The 23,158-nt window shown below is 46.4% G+C and overlaps 1 protein-coding gene across 4 annotated transcripts in view; it reads right to left on the reverse strand.

Annotated features, from left to right (window-relative positions):
* THADA (THADA armadillo repeat containing) overlaps positions 1 to 23,158 on the reverse strand; it is a 1,551,972-nt gene that overhangs the window by 1,257,487 nt on the left and 271,327 nt on the right. For all 4 annotated transcript variants that reach the window (XM_069233992.1, XM_069233989.1, XM_069233988.1 and 1 more), the window contains exon 20: positions 10,125 to 10,261. In XM_069233992.1, the coding sequence (XP_069090093.1) occupies positions 10,125 to 10,261 (137 nt within the window). The remainder of the gene's footprint in view (positions 1 to 10,124; positions 10,262 to 23,158) is intronic.

Genomic DNA, 23,158 nt, shown 5'->3' on the forward strand with positions numbered 1-23,158 from the left:
TACAGTCCATCCCAAGATCTCACCACCTACAAGCAAATCAAGGTCTTCACTCAGCACATGAAAAGATTGCATGTGAGCCTCTAGCCAAGACACTCAGTGATGAACTGACAAACATATTCATCAACAAAAACAAGAGACTCTATGGGGAAGTCAGACCCAAATAAATGGAAAACAGCTAAATCTAAGAACTCTACTACACAAAACCCTAATCATGAACACAAATGCCTCTTGATTAAAAGAACAAAATTACTGCCTTGCTTCAATGCTCAAGAATCATTTTCTGAACCATCTAGTAAACCACCACTCCAGGTTGCAACCATACTCCCCCGACAAGGCAAAATACTCCGACCAATGATGAGATGGTCCTCGATCTTTGTGCATACTTTGGACCTTAAGTCACCCTCTTACATAGGCCATGCAAATCCAGAAAATCTGCTGAAACGAGTGGCATTCTAGAATATTAAGCATCAAAAACACTACATTAGAATGAAACTCCCTGATGATTCAGAATCACAGAATGCTGAAAAAACAAAACACTGTCAGAAAAACATAAAACTCTCTTACCAACTAGAAAACTGCCCTTTTTTAAAACGTTATTAAAGCATCTATTAGTTGGGGGTGTGGCTTGAGGCCGATTGAGTAGCACTCTCATTAGCCGGTATCCTGATCCCTCGCCAATGCGAACCTAGCCCGGAGTGCCGGTGCTCAGTGCAGAAACACTCTGCGTCTCGTCAGCCCAGTCCTGGTGGCTGGAGCTGCCCGCATGGACCAAGCACAGCCTGCATCGGCGGCACAAAATGGTGGCCCAAGAAAAAACATAATGGAGGACGCCTGGAGCGGTGAAGGAGCCTGGGCGCAAAACACAGGATGCGCAGCTGCCTGTCACGCCCATGAGTGGAGGGAGCTGAGCGGCCAATTGAAGATCAGCGAAGCAGTGACTGGCGAGGCGTGGTGATTTCCCCCCCTTCCAAAAGCAGAACCGAGGACGGACCGTGGACAAAAGAAGGAGCTACCTGAGACAGTAGGGGGGAGCTGAGAGGCCTGAAGAGCGAGGAACAGAGACAGGAGGGTTGGCGGATGACTGAACAGCGCTGCGGGCCGTCCTCTATCCGTCGATAGTGCGGCCAGCGCTAGACACTAGCTAAGTGATGACAGGTATTGCAGCAGCAGCAGCACCTGCCGGGAGCAAGGAGCCATGGGAGATGCTCCATATACCGGCGAAAATAACTGGAGACCAGTCCCCCCAGAACAGTTGAAATCTGGGCGAGGTGGGTGGGGCAGAAACTAGGGGAGTACTCTTTAAACTGCCTGCACCACAGAAGGGCGACTGGCGAGTTGTGGTGATCCCTCCCCCCACAAAGCAGAACTGAGGACGGGATCATGGATGAAGGAGGCAGCTACCTGAGACCGTATGGGGGGAGCCGAGGGGCCAGAGGAGCGAGGAACGGAGACAGGAGGGCTGGCGGACGGCTGAACAGCACTGCAGGCCCTTCTCTATCTATCGACAGTGCAGCCAGAGCTAGATACAGGTTGAGTGAGGACAGGCGGTGTAGCAGCGGCACCAGCCCGGAGCGAGGAGCTGTGGGAGAAGCTCCATATACCGACAAAAGTAACTGGAGACCAGCCCCCTCCCCAGAACAGTTGAAATTGGGGCGAGTTGGGGGGGGGTGAGGGGGGATGGAGGGCAGGGGGCAGAGACTAGGTGAGTACCCTATGAACTGCCTGCACCGGAGGAGGGTGATTGAAAGGGGAGGAGGGAGGGGGGGGGGGGTGTCTGCACGGGCAGCACAGTGCTGCTGCAGTAAAACATTGCAACCAAGCCCCAGACCCTGGCTCCTTGGACATATGAGAGCTAAGAAGAGCAGTGCTATATGCAAAGTGGCGGAATAGGCCCCCCTGGATCAGACACCACGTCCCTGGGGTGCAGCGCACCAAGACAGTGGCCAGAACGTACACGTGGGAAGGCAACAACTGGAGAGATTCCCCCCCCCCAACTAGAAAGAACATTACTGAAATAAGAACGGCATGTGCGGCCATCTGAAAACGGCGGTCGCCGGTCAGTCTGCATAATGGGCAAAATGAAAAAAAGGGAAGGCACAAACCGGGGTGCCACAATGGCCCTGCTTGACGAGGGCGATGGCGCTGGACGGGCAGTTCCACATCGGGAATTGCCTCCAGAAACAACCCTTGACAACAATCTCCAAGCCATAGCGGCGTCCTGGGAGGCCCTGGAGTTGAAAATAGATACAATTGCCATTTGCCAGAACCTTCTAAGGGACCATCTTTGTCGCCTATCAGATAGAGTCGCTACAGACGAAAGGTCCTTGGAACAACTTACCCCAGTCTGCCAGCAGCTGAACACAAACATGTCTGAAATGATAGCTCACATCAAAACCTTGGAAGCACGAGTGGATGATGCAGAAAACAGGGCACGAAGAAGCAACATGTGACTGGTGGGTATCCCGGAAAACGTAGATGAGAACACAGCAAGTATGACGGCATTCCTAGAACAATGGATATGCAAGGAAGTGGTCACTGAAGGACTATCTCCATACTTTGCGATTAAGCGCACAGAGTGCCATCCCGGCCCCTGCCAACAGGTGCAAGACCCCGGGCCAGTGCTCACCAAACTGCACCACTTTAAAGACGGGGTTCACATCCTCATTCAAGCCAGACTGAGAGGAGAGATAAAAATAGGGGACCTCCGCATAATTATCTTCTTGGACTTCACAAGAGAAACTCAGAAACAAAGAGCTTCATTCATCAAAGCCAAGAAACAGCTCCGGGAACGGTGAATCCAGTATGCTATGCTGGTCCCAGCCAAACTATAGATTGTTACCAACAACGAAGTACTTTTTTTCACCTCCCCACATTAGGTGTGGGAATGGATGGATTCAACTTTCCCAACTCTGGCGAAGACAACAAGAAATCACCAAGACCCACGTGACAGACTGCAGAGGAAACACAGACACCCGACCACAGCTGCGGCACAGCCACGCACACAGGTGCTGCTGGAAATGCAGGAGGCAGTGGACATAGGAGCATCCCTTAATGGACAGGGACCGTCCCACCCCTTAGATATTTTATCGGCCCATGACTCAATATCTGGCAGTGCATCGGTTTCATCCCAGGACATATCGGACCCTCCTCCAAGACTGACCCCTGGCACATCAGACAACATAATATAGCGGAGACCTGCTACAAACCACACTGGTTTGTCAACACACCTCTCGAGGGTGGGAGAGGACTGCCCATAACTACAGGCAACGCCTTGGGACCGAAGGAGTCCTTACCGAAACTCTGGGGTGGAAGACCATGAAGGGTCTTTCACTATGGATGCAGTGGGCTGCCACATCAATCAATAGAACACTATGCTTTGTGCTGGGTCACCCCACAAAACGGTAGGGGACAGAGAACTACCCTGGAACATCAGATGGCGGAGAGCATGCTTGGCGGAGTCTGCTCTTGGTTTCATGCACCGACCCATTATTTGAAAAGATGGAAACGTTATTGAAGGTTTGGGCGGGGATGGTTGTGATGCCGGTCCTAAGGAAAGGGAGTTGGGATGTTTGGTTACTTGTTTCGTTATTCATATGTTCAAACACTAGGGTCGTATCTGCTCAACCGCATCCATTGATAAACAAGTGCATTATTAAAGACTTCCAGACGTAGGTCACATGGGCTGAGGGATACATGTTAGTCAATTAGGAACACTACATGGAACTCCTCCTAGGTTACAATATCCTGACTTGGAATGTCCGGGGATTGAACAGCATAGCTAAACGCTTTAAGGTCTAATCTCAACTCAAGAGACGAGGTATACATATAGCTGTCATCCAGGAGACGCATCTCACAGGTCCAGAGGCCAAGGCTATAGCAAAGAGATGGCGTGAGCAGGTATATGCTACAACATATTCAGCATTCGCCAGAGGAGTCCTCCTATGGATTCGGCCTGGGGTCCCCTTCCAAAAAATGAATGAAATAATAGATCAAGAGGGCCGCTATGTTTTGATTTCAGAAAGGTTAGAGGGCGGAGACATCACGATGGTGGCGTTTTACTCACCTAATCAGGAACAGGGATCCTTCTTGGCATCGCTGTCTTATATACTTGGGCCACAACTCACGCAGGCAACTATTATCGGAGAAGACTTCAATTGTGTCTCTAACACAGAACTTTATAGATCGCACCCTCTGCTGCTGCGCTCCCCTACACACTGATCGGCCAAGGCATTCACAGACTGGCAACAACACTGGGGCTTCATAGAGTCTTGGAGGCGTTACATCCCAGAGAACGGGATTATTCCTGTTATTCAAGCCTACATGATCTACATGTCCGACTGGATGTTTTCTTGGCATCATCCGAAGTCAATAGCACGGCCCATGCTGCAGAGTACCTCTGCTGCACGGTTTCAGATCATAATCCTTTATTGCTTACTTTAGCATGGCACAGGGAGCGCCCTCAAATACCAGATTGGCGGCTTAGAGTGGAAACACTAGAAGATGGCACCTTCCGACAGTCGATTGGTGAGACGATTCAGACTTATTTAGAGCACAGTAGGAGAACTGCGTCCTTTCGCGCACTAGAACAGGAGGCCTTCAAGACGGTAGTCAGGGATCAGTGCAAGACCAGGGTAATGGGTGTTAAGAAGACCCTTAAGTTGGAAATTGGGGACAGCGAAGAGAGACTCCGAGCACTAGAACGGAAGAGACCAGATACCCCACAAATTCCCCCCTTAATTACAGAGGCTAAGGAAAAAGTTGCGGTAGCAATCGAGCAACTGAGATGTTTTGATCACAAAAACTACATGACCCAAATGCATACAGAGAGGGACAAAGCAGGGGCTCTTCTGGCATGGCTCTCAACCCCACCCCAACAGCACTCACTAGGGATGGGGATAGAGGACGAAAGGGGGGTCCGGCTATTCAGCCAAGGGGAAATAAATACCAGATTTACAGATTATTATTCCTTGTTATACGCTTCTCCGGGGAGGACATATCTAATGCTCAGCAAAGGAGTCTGGAGGAGCTTCACCTTCCCCAGTTAGAAGAGGCAGACCATTTAGCATTGGGAGATACAATTTCTCCCATAGAAATTAGCGCAGCGGTGAAGGCACTGGCCAGGGGCAAAGTGCCACGAGTTACTAGCGCCTCAACTTAGTGCACTCTATTCGGAGGCATTGAAGACAGGAAGACTGCCCGCTCCCACTAATGAAGCCGTAGTTATACAACTCTTAAAACCTGAGTGCCCTGCAACAAATGTGCGATCATACTGCCCGTTATCCATGCTCAACATGGGTTACAAAATACTAAGTAGGATTCTAGCCACACGCCTTCTACCCTACATGTTGATTCATCAGGATCAGACCGGATTCACTCCTCGTCGTAATACGGCTATTAACATTAGACGCTTGATCTCTGTCCTTCAACATCAAGCTCCGGACTTGCAGAAAGCAGTGATTATAGCGGCTGACATAGAAAAAGTCTATAGTCTCAGATGGGACTACTTATACCAAGTAATGGAACGGATGGGCTTATGACAGGGTTTTATCAAGTGGACGAAATTACTATACCAAAACCCAAAGGCTTGTGTCAGGACAGGTCGTACAATATCAGAGCCTTATGCGGTGGGTAGAGGGGGTTATATGTCGGAACCACGGGTGCTTCAAAAAGCACCCGTGGCTCAACAACGAGGTCGGAACAACAACCTTGTTCTAACCACTAATGCCTTTACCACAAATGCATTTACAAAAATGTTACCGTTGTAAACGCATTCCTTGTAAAGGCATTAGCGATCAGCATGCACAGTTCCAGCATGCTTCCCTCCTAGCCCCCCACCCCCACAAATTACCGCGACCCCCCCATCCCCACAACTACCCCAACCCCCAAAATTACCAGAACCCCAACCCCCTCCCCTAAAACCTAAGCCACCCCAACCCACCCCTTAAACCTGAACCCTGACCCCCCTCCCCCCTAAACCCAAATCACCCCCAGCCCCCACCCCAAAAACTAAAAATACCCTGAGTCCCCACCCCGCCCCTAAAACCTAAACACCCCAACCCCCAACCCACCCCTTAAACCTAAACCCCTCCTCCTCCCCCTAAATCCTAATCACCCCCAGCCCCCACCCCACCCCAAAAACTAAAAATACCCGAGTCCCCACCCCGCCCCTAAAACCTAAACACCCCAACCCGCCACTTAAACATAAACCCCCCTCCCCCCTCGAACCCTAATCACTCCGAGCCCCCATCCCCCCCAAAAAAGCCCCAGTCCCAACTTACCTCCTCCTTCACCGCGTCGACTCAGACTACCTTCTTCTGTACCTTAACCAGGCATGTACGTGGTTCCGACATGCGTGGTTAAGGTACCAAAACCAGGAATTCGTGGAAAACAAAAGCGTTGTTTCGCTTTCGTTTTTCACGACTTCATGGTTTCAGAGTCGTTGCTCCGGGTGTTTCCTGTAGAGGGACCAGAGGTTGCCCTCTCTCACCGCTATTATTTGCCATAGCAATTGAGCCTCTGGTGCAAGCTGTGAGAACGGGTGACTACTTCCAGGGGTTAAGTACTGAAGGTCGGACTCTCAAAATATCGCTTTATTCAGATGATATGGTGCTCTTCTTACACAACGCAGAGGAAGAACTGACAGGTGTGATGGAGCTGCTTGAGAGGTTTGGAGACCTCTCTGGGCTACGTATTAACTGGCAGATATCCCATATTTTTCCGCTGCGAAAAGGCGCCCCACAGGTGGCGAATACGCAGGGTCTTATGTGGGTGGCTTCCACCTTTCGATACCTGGGAGTACAAATATACCACGAGCTCGAGGGCCTACTAGAGGACAATGTGGGTTGGGCAATTCAGAGGTTAAAAGCAGACATCCAGTTCTGGAAAACACTCCCATTGTCGGTGACGGGGCAGATTCCACTGATTAAAATGGTGGTCCTGCACAGATCAACGTACTAAGTTTCAACGTTACCACTACCCTATTTCGGGAGATTAACTCCATAATGAGGAGGGCGGACAGACGCAGAGTAGCCCTGACTAATCTCCAGCAGCCCACCGCCGAGGGGGGATTGCAACGCCTGATGTGGAATGCTACTTTCTGGCGTGCCAGTTACAGTGGCTCACACAGGAGATGCACACAGTGACATCATTTCCAAGAGTAGAGCATCAACCAGAGAATTCTGGAAATGACCTGCTTCGGATCCCACTGAACCCCAGATGGTGACACCCAATGGCCAACCAGACATGCACACACTGCGCAATTGCTGGCTATGCAGTTTACAGCGCACTAGAACCTCCTTGCCTTATGTACCAGAAATACCCATTATTGGGCTCTTCACCCTCCCAGGAGGCCAAGCCCTAACGGGAATATCGCAACTTGCGGAGTACGATGTCTCCACAATGGGGGATTTGTATAGCAATGGGGAGCTTTTGTCTCTTGATGCCTTTGTGGACAATCTAAATATCCCCCCACGGCTGTTTCTCATACACAGATCACTGATAGCCATCATACAACATCATTGGAAGCAAGGAATGATTGAACCACCTACCCATGCGGGATGTCAGGCTATATGTACTTTTGGTGGGGAGGGGAAGGCCGTAGCAACCTTATATAAAGCGCTGAGGAAGGACACATTGCTCCCACTGGACACTTTAAGACTAGCATGGGCAGGAGACATTGAGACATCTATAGATGAAAATCAGTGGACCAGAATTACATCACACATCTATACATATCTAGAAATGCTCGCCTCAAGCTGATTAGTTTCTATGTGTTCCATAGGGCATATCTCACACCTAGGAATATAGGTACGATGTTTGAAGCGACGAATGGTGGGTGTCCCCGTTGCACTGAACAGGAGGCAGGCCTTGCACATATTTTGTGGGGGTGCCCACGAATCAAGCAATATTGGGAGGGAGTGTTCCAAAACATTGTAGAGGTGACGGAGCAGACACTGCCTATCTCGCCAATAGTGGCTCTACTGGGAGAATTTCCCCGCCCCAATGCCAAAAAAGTCACAAATAAATATATAGACCTGGCCTTAATTCTAGCAAAGAGAGAAATCACCTTACACTGGAAGGATCAAGGAGGTCCACACCTGGGTAGCTGAGGGATACACTATTAAGATGGGCGGAAGTGGAGGGAAGGGCCTTACATCTGGAAGCAGCGAGGGTCTGCGGCCCAATACGGGCAGCTAGAACATGGGACCATCTGATAGACTGCCTAAAAGAGCCAGACCCTGGAACACTGAACTCATACATAACATCAATAGAGTCCAACGAAGGGGATCAAGGACAAAATTAAACTGCCAAACTCGAGATCTAAGTCCACACCACAGTCGTGGAAGTCTGAAAGCTCTGACAATGAGGATGCACAGAAGGAGCGGATACGGATGGGGGGAGGGTAGAACTAACACAAAGTCGTTTGTGTATGTTTTGTTAAAAACATCAATACAAATATGTAAAAAAAAAAAAAAGAAAGCATCTTTTACTTCACTATCCATAAACTCTGAATTGCACCCTCTAAATGACCCGTCACATCCTGTAATCCGATTTGGACATGTGATATACTGCTACCACCAGACATTATGCATCTGCCCACTACGCTGTGCTCTTCTTTATTAGCATGTCACTCCGTTCAGGTACTGTCTTCCTTTCGCCCCACCTGAACACGCCTCCACTTATACATTACCCTGTATTGCATGCTTTTTACTTTATTATCCAACACATGCACCTTAGCTGTGCACCAACAACCTAAACAAGGCCCTACGCCTCAACATCTGCAAGATGATGAAAGCTTTCAAAAACAGCCTCAAACATTAACGTCATGTCACAACGGAGGAAGAACATTCACTACTCACTAAATAAAACCTTAAATATAAATTGCTTACTTCAACTCTAACTTTTATTTTCTTCACGTTACTGCATTCTCTGGAACATTGACTGACCATAAAAACACAGCCATCACTGCTGACTACAATACGTATACTCTACCAGGTGCCTAGATCCTCCCACAAAGGATTCTCTTAAATAAATCTGTTGCCTTCATGCCCTGACTAAGACCTCCGATGTCAAACCCACCCTTAAATCACTACTAACATCCCTTTACAGCAGCACATGGTAGTCTAATATTATCCTACTAGCCACTGATAGCTTCTTCGAGGTCCATAGATCCATTACTGAAGAAGCACAACCTTTAAGGCCCCTTATGGTCTTTGGAAACTTCACATTGGACTTACACCATCTGTCACAATTAACTTTGTTCAGCTAGTACAACCACTCAATCGACATTCATGCCTTAACACTAACCTAAAAAAAACTCTATCTACCCCCAACTATCTAAAGCAAATTCATAACTGACCGACTCCACACCTTAGCTGTATCTCCTTCAATTTTCACAACAGCAGATATATGTCAACCTATGATTTTTACCATCCTATTTCCAAGTTCTCCTCTGCTGCCCTAGTCCAGCAGGCTTAGATCACAGTGGCCATCCAGGCCTAAAAATTGTTCATGCCTAAGCATCTATGAATCTCAAAAGTGTATGTCCAACACACAGGAAAGCCCTGAATGCACTTTGCTCTACCCTTGATTTTTCCAAATGAGTGTACTGTCTAACCATCATTTCCCCCCTCAAATATCGCCTCTAAAGCTATCTTACAATCTTGACTACCCCCATTACCTAGTATTATTACTATCTAGACCAACTCTACAACTACGTGTTTTTTTTTGCTCAAAAATTCTCACTACAGGGATAAATAAATGCAGCAACTTACAAGTAAGCAAACTAACACCTGCAGCTTGCTACATTTCTTTATTCTGTTGGCTTGGTGAAAACATTTACACAAATATCCTTGACTGAACAATTACTACAATATTTGATGCTTTTGGGATAGCTTAAAGGCTAGATCAAGTTTCAAACCTCAGTGAAAACATAGAGCGGCCAGATTGTGGTCTGCAAGGTTTCCCAAGTATCGTAATTTAAAATTTTGGGACACTATTTGGACCGGTAAATGTGAAAATACAGTCAAACTGAAACTCTGTTTTGCCTATGTATCCATTCTAATTACACATACAGAAGTAACATTTTGCGATCATGATAATTAAAAGATGCACATTAGATTTACCTGCATCGGTGTCCATTGGTATAAGGCCTTCCGGTGAGGAGCTGTGAACAATAGGAGACACAACTGCAGAGAGTCTGTAGGACATTAAAATTAGATCAGCCACCGTCTTCCTCCACTCAGTCACCATGGATAGATTTCTTTTAAGTAGAAAGGAAAATAATCATCAGCAGAATCAGGAGGGTGCCATACAGAATTGTGTCAAGTCGTTAAAACATAAGTATGCCTTTATTTTCATCAAGAGCCAACTGCACGAAAATGAGTGCCTGATTTGTCTTTGGACCCCAGGCCCCATATTATCCAGAAAAGGTTTTAGTCAGCCTGGTGATTTGTCCAGGCAGTGGAGTATCTGTTCCCCAACATCCACAAGACAGCTGAAGGTAAGGGTACATCCCTTGTTGCTTTTTAAGACCAGAGAATAAACATGGGATTAAGCAGATTTCTTTCTGACTGTTCCTCACTTCATGTGCTGAGACCTCAGGGGACTCATCAAGGTTTTCTCCCTATGTGTTTCACATGAGGCGGCAGCAGGCGTTTGGAGACTTCTCATTGTTTTCGATTTATATGCTTGACCCTGACTTCTTTGTGGGATCCCTAATCATAATATACAGATTTGTTGTACTTCCGGGAGCTTGCACTTCGGCCCTGTTCTCTCTGCGGACTTTACCACTAATACTGCCCTTCTGATCACAAGTTGTACGGTGACTACTTTTAATCCTTTCTGGCATTACGCCTTTTAGCCTTGAGAAAGTCGTCAGAGACTAAACACGTGTCGGCTGCCTGTTCTCATTGGAATAAACAACATAATTGTACTACTGCATTTTCGTCTGAACTGGACTTACTGGATGGTTAACCAATTGCTCATGGAACTATTGAACTGCTCTGGGTGTTTCTTTGTTTCAATGTTATTGTGGGAGTTTCTCTCACTATTTGCAGCACTAGTGTGGTAGCATAGTGCTGACACCTGTTGAGCAGTTGTGCTACTAATATTAGAATTTACTGTGTTTACCCAAGGGGAGCATGCCATTTGGCATACACCTGTTACCATTTCTTTGTTGTTGATTAAGCAGATTGTTCAATTTGCAACATAGGTATTTTTTATAGTCCTCACCGGTTGTATAAGTTGCATGAGTTAAAGAAATGACTGTGCTCTACCCTCAGCTTTGACTGTACTTAAGTGTTTCCTCTCACTCAGATATTTCTACAATTGTATATTATATATATGACACACTAGCGCGCAGAGATTGCCAAAACAGAGGGGCAAGTAAGACAGCTCAGTGGGTAACTGTACCATATGCAGAGTGTCTGTGTCACCAGAAGGCTACAGAGTGCTGATTTTGGGACTGATAAAATAAGCACCAGGTGCACTGGGTAATCATACTTCTGTACTACAGTATGTTAGGTTCCTAGGGATTGTGTTTTGTGCTGTTTAGATGCAACTATTCATTTTCTGAATGTGAAACAGGGCATTTAGTTTATATATTAAAATTAAACATATTTTGCATTTCAACAGAGGGAATTACCACAGGCATACATATTGTCGACTAATTATTCAAATATATTGTACTAAAACCACTGTTTTAAAATGCAATCTGTTAATATATATTTTTATAAATATCATTCACTCAATTCCCAATTTTGACATGCAATTTAATTACAGAGGTTTACGTAATTCTCAGTGGACACAGATTATTTTTAAAGACATATCGTTTAACAAAGTTTCAAGCGGAGTTTGTTAAAAAAAGTTTTTTTCAAACAACCATTCTAATAAATACTTTGCAACAAGAAAGAAAACTAGAGCAACAGAAAACTTTATGGTAAACGCTTGATATTAGAAGCAAAGGGTTCCCAGGATTTAAGAATCCTAACCAAGTTAATCAATAAAACTATTCATCAATAGGTCAAACACAAGATGGAATTTATCACATTAAAACAGCTTGTATTTAAAATATTATGATAATAAACTAACCAATTTACGAATTATCTGTCAGTAAAGCAGTAAGGCTAAAATGCTTTTTTTTTTTTAAAGAAATGTTTCCTCTCGTCCTAGGTCAGTGCAGACAATACTACCAAAAGGCTTTGCCATCTGTCCACACAGCCTATAGATACCACAACCAGGTAAATCGTGAGCCACACACTTTTAACTTCAAGAACAGGTGGCTATCCAACATCTGCCTTCAAAAATGATCTTTCTGCTCCTAGCTGTGCCCAAGAATTTTCAGGAGAAAACATAATACCAGTATCACCAGCATTCACCAATACATTAAAATATATTTTTGGACAAGATCAGAACACAACCAATAGCTTTGGTATTTTTTTTTAACTAAGCTTTTAAAAACATGTTGTGATTCAAAGTACCCACACCTGTGAATATTACTTTTAATTTGTTTAGTATTTCATCTTACAAAGATACGAAAAACTCTCTAGATTTTCGACCAGGTCCATCACATCAGTCTGAAATCATGTGTTCAAAGGGTTTGGACAAAAATAACCCCAGCAGAACAACTGATTTGAATTTTTGAGCCACCATGACCATGGCTGACTTGTGGAGGCCCACCATCTTTCAAAAATAATTCTGAAGCCAAATTACAGTACATAGTCAATTGATTCAATTTAAGAAGCTTGATGGGATTTCTCTATTTTTTTATGGTTAGTCCATTGCTCGTCTCCATCTACATGAGCTACTAAAAAATAAATAAATCAGTAAATGCACAACAGATGGACTGGGAATGGAGCAGACCTTTGTGTGGGCACAATTGTTGGTAAGCGAGACACTGCACGTCATAGGAGGTCCTTGGTTCCTCCCTCACTGGAAGGAGTAGAGAAAGGGTGTGGTCACCAGGAACATCCTATGAGGCACGTGGGTGCCCAAAGAAACTTACCAAAGGGCCTGATTTACATGTTGGCAGTAATGGTCCCGCCGCAGGTTTACCGTCGGTAAACCCATCCACTGCCTTGGCGGTCTGTCCACCCGATTTAGACATTGGCAGGACCATAGGCGAAAGACCACTCAAGTCCCGCCGACTCCACCAGGAATCTCCAGCCGCATTGATGGCAGGTTTGGAGATAAGGGACGGCGGCGGGACTCCAGCCACTTTTCCCGCCGAGCAGATTATGATGGGCCTTCCCAACAACCCAACTGTGGCGGTGTCCCTTCACACCTGTGTTGGCAGATTGGAGGGGGAATCCTACAATTTTCCACATTTCCGCTTCCGATTTGGACCGGACCTGACTGGACATCATCCTCCGTCACTGCTGCCACTGGACCACAGAGGGCACCCCGCATCACCGGACTCAAAGGTAGGGATTCTGCATGAAATATGTACGTTGTGCAGCACTGCACATGAGCTTGGGACCTCTGCAGAAATATACATGCCACAGGTACTTTTGTTTTTTAAATACCTCTGACATGCATATATCGGGAGCACATGTGTGCCAGAGATTGATCAGGACACACAGGTAGACAATGCATATCGCACACATACACAATTGTTATTGTGGTGTCAGTATTCATTGCCAAATGAATGCTGGCTTCACAATAACAAGGGCATCACACTCGTCACCATGTCTATTAGTGCACTTTGCAATTGAACTTGTGCCTGTGATACTGTGAGTTGAGTTGTGTATGGGAGTTAGTTTGTGTGTCTGTGAGATTGGACTGGATGGTCGAGTCGGAAGAATCTGGAGTGTGTGATGTGGTTGTGTCTGTATGTGTGCCACGTGCATATGGGTCTGATGTCTTGTTTTTTCTGGGTTGTGATGCTGTGTGCAACATTCAGGTGTGAGCCATTGTTGTGATTTGTGCAACTGTGTTTTTGTGTGTGTGTGATTGTGTATAAGGGTGTGTCATTGTATTGGTTGCTGTTGTTGTAGTGTGTGTGTGTGTGTGTGTGTGTGTGTGTGTGTGTGTGTGTGTGTGTGTATGTGTACGCGTGTGTGTGAGAGTGTGTGTATGTATGTTGTGACATGGATGCATAGGAATGCGTGTTTTCTGCATGTTGTGTTGTGGTGGAATGGCAATGGATAATGGGTTGTATGCTGTGTGTTGTGCACATAGACACATATGGCTAAAGTACAGTGTGTGTGCCAGTTACCTCCGTGTGATAGACACGACCATTGTACAGTGACAAATGGCTCCTGTGCTGGTCTTCTGCCGTCAGCAATCCGCTGTCAGCACACGGCCTGCAGAACTGCAACATCTCAACAGTGTCGGAGGGAACCTGCAAGCCTGAAAGCTAGGTAGAGCATTCCGTCGTGGCGGTCTGTCATAACCCAACAGGCCAGGTCTCTCCTGCCTATGCAGAGAGCAGCAGGAAGAGGGGGCACTGGGCCTGGTTCTATCCTCCACCATTAAAATCTGTAATGCTCTCCTGGTGACCCTCTCAGGTACTGCGGGCTCGGTGTACCATACATTCACCCATGTCTTGAAAGTGTGGGCCTATCCCAAATTACTTTAACACTTCAAATATGTGTCTCCAACCAACAGAGTCATAGGTCTTTTCAGCACCCAAAAACAGAATCTGTCAAAAGCCAGGGAACAAAACATGAAATACGAAGAAGTTGCTTGAAAAGCTAAGGGTCTGCCGAGCATCTAGTAGCCTTCCTGCCTGCTCAAAGAGAGAACGCAAGCTCCTGGCCCTGCAGGCGGAGAAAATGTCCATGAGAAGAAGCCAGGATGTTCCCTGAATAAGGAACAGTAAGAAGCAGCTTACTGCCATCAGAAGCCACGCCAGAGCCAATCCATATTGTGAGGGGTCTCCCAGTGCAGCTCCCACATTGGGCAGATAAAAGAAACCAAGCTTGACGCCAAACCATGCCATCCAGCAAACGTTTGTCATTCCCAAAGGTAGGTGCTGCTGCTCTCTGATGCGGACGTTCCTGGCGACTGAGCTGCTGTTGCTATTGGAGTGGAAGCTCTGTGTTATAATCTATACAAGAGCTTATTTAGCTTATACTGAGTCCCAATAGAATTCCAGCGTTATCAAAATTCTATTGTGAATGTTGTTCAGTGGGGTTCTATTCACCGGCAGTTGCCTGCTGTTGGGTAAAGGGGACACCACATTTGAGAGTGCAAGCTGCTTTAATAAACACAAGTAACCTTGTACTGCGAGTCTGGACTAATTGCTACATTTTTGGTGATGACCTTCAGTACAGCAGGTGATCGACGACTGTATTCTCTAAAGACGGGGATGTTTTGAACCCAAGTAAGACTTTCTGTGTTATTAAAAGCTCAATTTTATGACTAACACCAGCGGAGTGGTGTTGGCGAAGCTTCAAGTAGCATTGTACATCATATGCGAGAACGTGAAATATTTGTGAATATTTTGACATTCAGCAAGCGTGCCGTTTATTATTACACTTCAATGTACGGTTGGGCGCAGGTACGCTAATTCGCTATAGTGTGGTGATTCTATTGAATTTTCACGCCATATTGTGTCTGCGCACCATCTTAAGCACTCGCAAACTGTGTAGGCCCCAAGACATTTTTCTTACCGGCGCATCAAGAAGGCTCAATCAGGAACTCGTATATTGGGCTGGTACCACCAGTATGACCTTCACTTTATATTAAATCCTTGAGTGCCTATGCAGGTACTGGTGGTTGAAGATACAACATCTAATTTTTTTTTTTTTGCAGGAGGCAAAGAGAGAGGTGAATTGAAAGGGTATGTCCACAAGATAACACTGAAGCAGGGTGCTATACCTTTGCAGCATAAAGTGAGAAGGGTTCCTGTGTTGGTCAGAGAAGAAGTTTAAAAAAAATATTTTGAATGAAATGCTTGACAATGCGTGATAGAACCAGTGGAAGTATTCGACTGGATTTCTCCAGTTGTACTTAAAAAAAAAAAATGGCAAATTAAGATTCTGTGTTGATTTAAGAGGTCTCAATCAGACTAGAGTTGCAGACAGCTTCCCTTTGCCTAACATCAACCAAACTCATATTATTTATTAAAGGGGTAAGATTATTTTCTTAAATATCATCAGATAATTTTACACAGTAGTTCCAAGGCCTTAACTGCATTCATCACTGTGGAAGGCACTTACCATTCACCAGGATGCCTTTTGGACTATTATCTGCAGCCTGTGTCTTACAAAGGATGAGTGAAGCCTTTAAGGGCTTGGATAATATCATCTACTTCCAGGATGGGATTCTGGCATTTGGGGATACTATTGAAAAGAAGCCTACAGATGTAGCACTAATGTTTCTTGTTGGAAGATTACTTAGACCCATCCCCAGAAGAGTTTTGTGGGCCTGATGAAGACTCTTTTGGTCTGTCTTTGTCCCCACCCTTGTCCTGATGCTTACCTGCTTCCTTCTTTTTATGGTCACCCCCTGTATGAGTTTTTCTACTCAGGTGCGGACCCACTTGTCTGCCTCCTTTCCCAATTCTTGGGGAGAGGTCAGATAAGAGTCCATTAGGTATCAGAAATACAGACATTCAAAATGTGCTCTCTCAGAATCAAATTGTATAAGCCCTGGCAGTCACTAATTTTGCTCCCATGCAACCAGCCTTCCAGAGCTTCAACAGAGCAGTCCACAAAATCTATCCAATCTTGGAAGTACTCCTTTTTGGTTTCCTTGAACTTAATGCCGTATTGTTCAGTAGTTAAACCATAACCATCTAAAAGTGCATTTTTGAGTGGTATATAATCATGTGCATCTTCTCTGACAGTAAGGAGTTTGTCTCTGCCTTTGTCCAAGAAGGAGAGCCACAAGATTGCTACCCACTGTCTTTGGGGGACCTTCTGTACTTAACAGGCCCTCTCCAAAGCAGTGGACCATTTATAAATGTCATCTCCATCCTTGTAAGGTGGGACTATCTTGCTCAGGTTCCTAGAATCATAGGAGTCCTCCCTGGCCCTGGTGTCCCTAAAGCAAAGATTGCTGCCACCATGGGGAGCTAACCCCAATTCCTGTCTCTCCCTCTCCACAGCTAAGCCCCCCACTATCTAGGGCTAACTATTGCTGCTCAGCCAGTTCTCCTCCAACCTGCTTCCTAAGCTCTCTATCTAAGGAATCTTCCCCTGAGTTGGAGCAGTGGGTCCCCTCAGATTCCGAAGAGACATAGGTATTGACAGATGAGGACATATCCCTCCTTCTGGGAACTCTCTGCACCAAGCCTCTAGGAGTGAAGGTGGGCCTGCTGGAATTACCTCCCTTCTCACTACCTGCAGTGCTCCTAACAGGGCTGTGGTATTCCCCAGATTCTTCCTGACCCCCCTCCGAGTAGCCTAAATCTACCTTGTCTAGGATGGAAGGGTCAGTTTCTACTTCTTCCTCCTGGCTACCTGCATTGTCCTGGTCAGCTGGGAGGAGAAACACCAGAAGCAAACTTTTATTGGGATTTCCCCATGTCCTTAGTTTTCAGGAAGAACACCTCAACTCTTGGAAAGTAAGACCCTCATAGTGAGAGCCTGGGGCCTGAGAGGTGTGCTCTACTGAAGACATCTTGCTAGAGTGGTGTGGGCGCCCTTGACTACTCTAACAACCAGGCTCCATAGACTAGGAGGCTACAATTCCTGTTCCCTAAGTGCAGTGTGTACCTAACAACTAGTAATGGTCTTTCCTGTGGAAAGTGACTAGTGACAAAGTGGTAAGGCAATTGCAAGTGTCTTATCCCACCGCTGCACCACCAATGTAGGAAGCTGGCCTGGTGTGTGGTGGACACCTATGGTGTTATCACCCTATACCAGGTCTAGGTATCCCGTGTTAGTGAAGTGTAGACAGTGTCTAGGAAGCCAGGGCTCTCTAGAGGTAGCTGTGGATGAGCAGCCAAGACGTATCTAGGAGACATGCAAAGCTTATGCAATACCACAATAGTCTTGCAGCACTATCATACATGAAAGAACCACACAGTGTTACAAAAATAAAGGTACTTTATCATGGTAGCACAAATACTAGAATACTGAATAGGCAATTTCCCAACTGGAGGTAAGTAAACACACTATTATATACACATTAGCAAACAGTAAAGAGCATAGAAAGCAATAAGCATTGCAAAAGTATAAGTAAACAGTGAGGGCCCTAGGGGAGGGCCATACCATATACTAAAAAAGTGGAATGTGAAAGACAGTACCCCACACAAGAGGGTGGAATCAGTAGAAGAGAGCTGGAGAAACCAGGAACCCCAAGAGGTGAGTACCAGAGTGACCCCTAGCGACCAGGAGAGCAGCTGTAAATACCTGGTTTCCCCCAAAACCTACAGGAGGAATTTGGAGAAGGATTATGCAAGACCCAACCAAGACTGGTAGAACCCAAAGGTGGATCCTGACAGAAGAGGACCAGCAAAGAACGGGGATCAAGTCCAGTTAGTTTTGGAGTGTTCGGTGGTGGCAGGAGCCACTTCCCACTCTTCGGTGGTTTCAGAACCAGGTCAATGGTGGACGAAGAAGGTCAGCAAGTGATGTCCCACGTCGGCGGTCGAGATGCAGTCAGTTACTGGTGCTGGAAAACCACCAACAAGCCTTGGCAACTGCAGGAGACGGAGAAGAAGTTTTGCAAGGCTGAAGAGGACCAGTAAGGTCCAGGGGACTCAACCCAAGGAAGGACGTCTGGGGCGACCCTCAGCAGTTGGGAGAGTTGCAAGAAGAGGAGGCAGACCTCACAGGCAACCTGCTGGCAGAAGGCACAGCAGTCACAGTGAGGCCCACACAGCACACCTGAAGAGGTGTCCCACGTCGCTGGAGCAGCAGTCAGGAGACTGCTTTGCAGGAAGGAGTGCTGGGGGCAGGGGCTACACGGAGCCTGAAGATCCCTTGGAGGAGGAGCAAACAAGCCTTGGTAGCTGCAAGAGTAGTGGTGCACAGGGGTACTGTCCAACAAGGAGAGGCAATGTCTTACCATCTCCCAAGTTGGAAAGCTGGTAGGGAGGACCAAGGGGACCACTCCAGACCACCACCTGTAATGTAGGGATCCACGCAGTTCTAGAGAAGAGCAGATCCATGCAGCCGGTCCTCGTTGCAGTTGGTGCCTGCAGATGCTGGGGAGTGACTACTTCACTCCAAGGGAGATTCCTTCATACTTCTTGTGCAGGCTGAAGACTCGTCGCCCTCAGAGGATGCACAGCAGGGGAAATGTTGCAGTTGCTGGAAGGACCCGGAAAAATAATGTTGCAGAGCTGAGTCATCATTGAAGTTCCAGATTATCGGTTCCTGGACTGCCCATTTGTAGTCCCAATGGTCAGAAAATAAAGTAAACATTGCAGAGGAATCCTGTTGGAATCTTGCACGTCGAATCTGCAAACCCATCCAAGAGAGAGACCCTAAATAGCCCAGGAAGAGGGATAGGTCACCTAGCAGGGTGACCACCTGTCAGGAGGGGGCTGTGATGTCAACTACCTGATGTGGCCACTCAGATGCTCTCAGGGGCCTCTGCCCACCTTGGATTCAAGATGGCAGAATCAAGTGCCCACCTGAAGGAGCTCTGGGTACCACCCCTAGGGTGGTGATGGACAGGAGAGTGGTCACTCCTCTTTCCTTTGTCCAGTTTTGCACCAGAGTTGGAACTGGGGTCCTTGGACTAGTGCAAACCATTTTATGCAATGAGGGCACCAAATGTGCCCTTCAGAGCTTATCAGTGCCTTGGGGAGGCTACCCCTCCCAAGCCATGTAACACCTATTTCCAAGGGAGAGCGTGTTACCTCCCTCTCTGACAGGAAATGTTTTGTTCTGCCTTCCTCTGCCTGAGTGGGTCAAGCGGCAGGAGGGCAGAAAACTGTCTGAGGGGTGGCAGCACCGCGGGCTGCCATAAAAACCCCAGAAGACTGATAGGAGCAATGTTGGGGGTACTCTAAGGAGCCCCCAGAGTACATGGGATCATACAACCAATACTGGCAACAGTTTGCGGTATTACTCCGTCATGTTTGATACCAAACATGCCCAGGTTCGGAGCTACCATTATGTAGCTCGACACAGGTAGTGACCTATGTCCAGTACACAGGGAAAATGGCTTCTCCGCAATTACGAAGTCCAGTGCAATGGAGCTGGAGTTCGTAGGGGCACCTCTGCTTATGCAGGGGTGCCCTCACACATGGGTACCTGCACCCTGCACTCAGGGCTTGCAGGGCCTACCATAGGGGTGACTTACAGTGACCTGGTGCAGTGACCTGCAGTGAAAGGGTGCATGAACCTTTTCAAGCAGGCTGCAATGGCAGACCTGCACACACATTTTGCATGGGCTCCCATTGGTGGCATAATACATGCTGCAGCCCATAAGGAACCCCTGGTGCCCCAATGCCCTGAGTACCAAAGTACCATATACTAGGGACTTATATGGGGGCACCAGTATGCCATGTGTGGGATGTGCAAAGTCCTAGACAACCACACTTAGAGGGGGAGAGCATCATCACTGGGGTCCTGGTTAGCAGGATCCCAGTACAAACAGTCAAAGCATACTGGACAGTATGCAAAAAGTGGAGATAACCATGCCAAAAACTTTCCTACAATGTCATCATACAGAAGTAAATCTATTTATAAGAACACTAACTGTTGTGAGAGTGATCACTTTTGGCAAGAACTGTTTGAACTAATCTAGAAATTGTCCTGGGGGAATCACTGGTAAACTGCACTTGTGCCTAACTTGTATTTGAGTATAAGTGACCGTAAATATAAGGAGAGATGACCCCCTAGAGGGAGTAACACTTCACGAGTAATCAGGAGATTGCAACCCTGTAACTGAGACCACATTGAACTGTGTAGCGCTTCATTTTGTTGTGATATTAAAGGGCTTTCTTTTCACTAATACAAGCACTGGGGTTGGCAGCATGGTATTGGGCTAGTTGCTTAACTGCTGAGATCCTAGATCTTGTCTCTAACACTACTTCCTTGAGAATCCTCTGACTGCACAACCTCGCTACCCCGAGACAAGTGCAGAAGAGGATTACTTGTGCCAGTTTGCAGAGCCATATCAGGAAGGACCACAGGACTCCTGAGGCAAACAAACTAGACACCGACAGTTGTAGCCTCGTAGTCTCTGTCTGCTCACCTCTCTTCTTTTCTGCTTAACCAGGCTATGAGGTACCTCACTTTGTTTCCCACCTCATACAACCTTCTGAAGGTCGACATGTCATTTGCTTTGGCATCTTCTTTGGTAGCCAGCATGTAGCTGGCTGCTGAGGCAGTACCCAGTTCCTTTTCTTGCCTTGTTACTTCTTCCTCTATGTTTCTGAATCGTTCCACCCGTCCACATTTCTAGTGGATTGGAAAAAAGGCTTGTACTCTAATCACCACTTTAAAAGCCTCCCTCAGAGTTCCCACTAGTTGCACCATCCCATAGTTGCTTTCAAGTATAGCTTTGTGTCTTCATCCCTACAGGTCTCCATTGTGTTTTCATCCTTGAATTCTCAGGCATCTAGACTCCGTCCTTTTCCCATGTTTCACCCCAAATTCCTATTGTGATTGTGGACAGAAAATAATCAGCAGTTCCTCTGGTCATATAATTAGTCCCAACTGTTTTGGGCAGTCGTTCCCAACCTGTTTAGAGCTACAACATACTTTTTAGAACAACAAACTCCCCCTCCCCCCCCCCTAGCTATAATGAACCTGAGGTGGACGATTTTTTTTATTTAACTAAAGCATCATGTGGCAGAGCACTGTCATTTACAGGCAGCACATTTCCACTGAAATGGCCACTAAATTTGCACAGACATACAGCTGATAAATCTATATTGCACACAAATGATGACGTGTGGAAATCGGGTTTAAGTGAATGTTTATCATTTGCGCTTTAGCAAGTAAAGTTTCTTGATTGATTTTGTTCCTCATAAAAATCTTTTTTCAGTCAATTTCAGAACTATTACAAAATAATGTGCTTCATTTTCGCTTTTCTAGCCGCTAAATGTGCACAGAGAATTTACATTTTGCTATGCGTTACAAAAAATGACAACCTACAACCCTTCTTTTCACAGTCTGTGGACCACATCATGAGTGTCACATAATTCACTTTTCTTTTCTTTCTCCGACTGCAAAGTGAGAGGAGTTTGTAAACTTCGGCCCACAAGGTAGAATAAGCCGCAATTTGTCAGAAGGCATAGCCTGACGTTTGACCCCCTTTGTCTTTAAAGCGCAGCAAAGGTGACAAAATAAATACAGAACGTAAAGGCCTCCTTATTTATTGCTTGGACTTTCACGACTCACTAAAAGTCAGCTCCACAGCTTGGGAAACCCTGATCTAGGGTATTTCAATCCCCACTCTGAGCAAGCAGTCCAACTTGAGAATGATGGGTGCGCCCGAAATGTATGAATAACATAAAACATACCATCGATTTGTAAAATGCAGGATCAACACTGGGGTGCCTTGGCACTGAACAACAGATGTTTACTGTTGCTCAATTCAATGGTATTAATCTTATCGACCTCAGACAGATAAAAAGCTGAGCAAATACACCAGGATTTGAATTAGAGTTCACTGGGTCCACAGATTACGTCAGTGACCAGCTCCTGCAACATCTTCAGTGTCGCTGCACGTACAGAAGGCTAGAGTACTGGGCAAACGAAGCCAGTGCTGTGTCTTCTCGTTCTCCTCTTCCCGCCTTTAACAATATGCCTTTTTACATAATTATGATATGCATGAAGAGCTTCCAGTTGCAACTGATCTGTTTTATGTAGTATTTTTTTGTTTTTTTTGCAGTCTTGGAGAAGCATATTTACTCATGATCTGTATTTCCTGCACCCCCCAGGTACCTGTGACTACCGTATGGGACCCACAGGGGTCTGACCATTCTTTAATGATTTGCAATGGGACACTCTTTCTTACCATCAGCCGACTCTCTATTACCATGCATACAACAGTACTTTGGAGTGATCCCCGGCCAAGAGCCTAACACCTTCTCCCATAATGTTCATCTCCTGAATAAGTAGTAGCCCCTTGCTTAATTTTGTCACCCAGCCCATTCACATTCCATGACTTAATCTTGACAGTATCTTACAAATATAGGCAGTTACATTTCACCTGCCTAGCCTGAAAGGGCGGGGGTCCTTTATCTGGCTAGTTTGGGAGTCCTTCTCCCTTACCATCTTCCTCTCTCCCCCTCCATTTTCCC

This window comes from Pleurodeles waltl, chromosome 5 (genome assembly GCF_031143425.1).
Source record: "Pleurodeles waltl isolate 20211129_DDA chromosome 5, aPleWal1.hap1.20221129, whole genome shotgun sequence".
Taxonomy (NCBI): Eukaryota; Metazoa; Chordata; class Amphibia; order Caudata; family Salamandridae; genus Pleurodeles; species Pleurodeles waltl.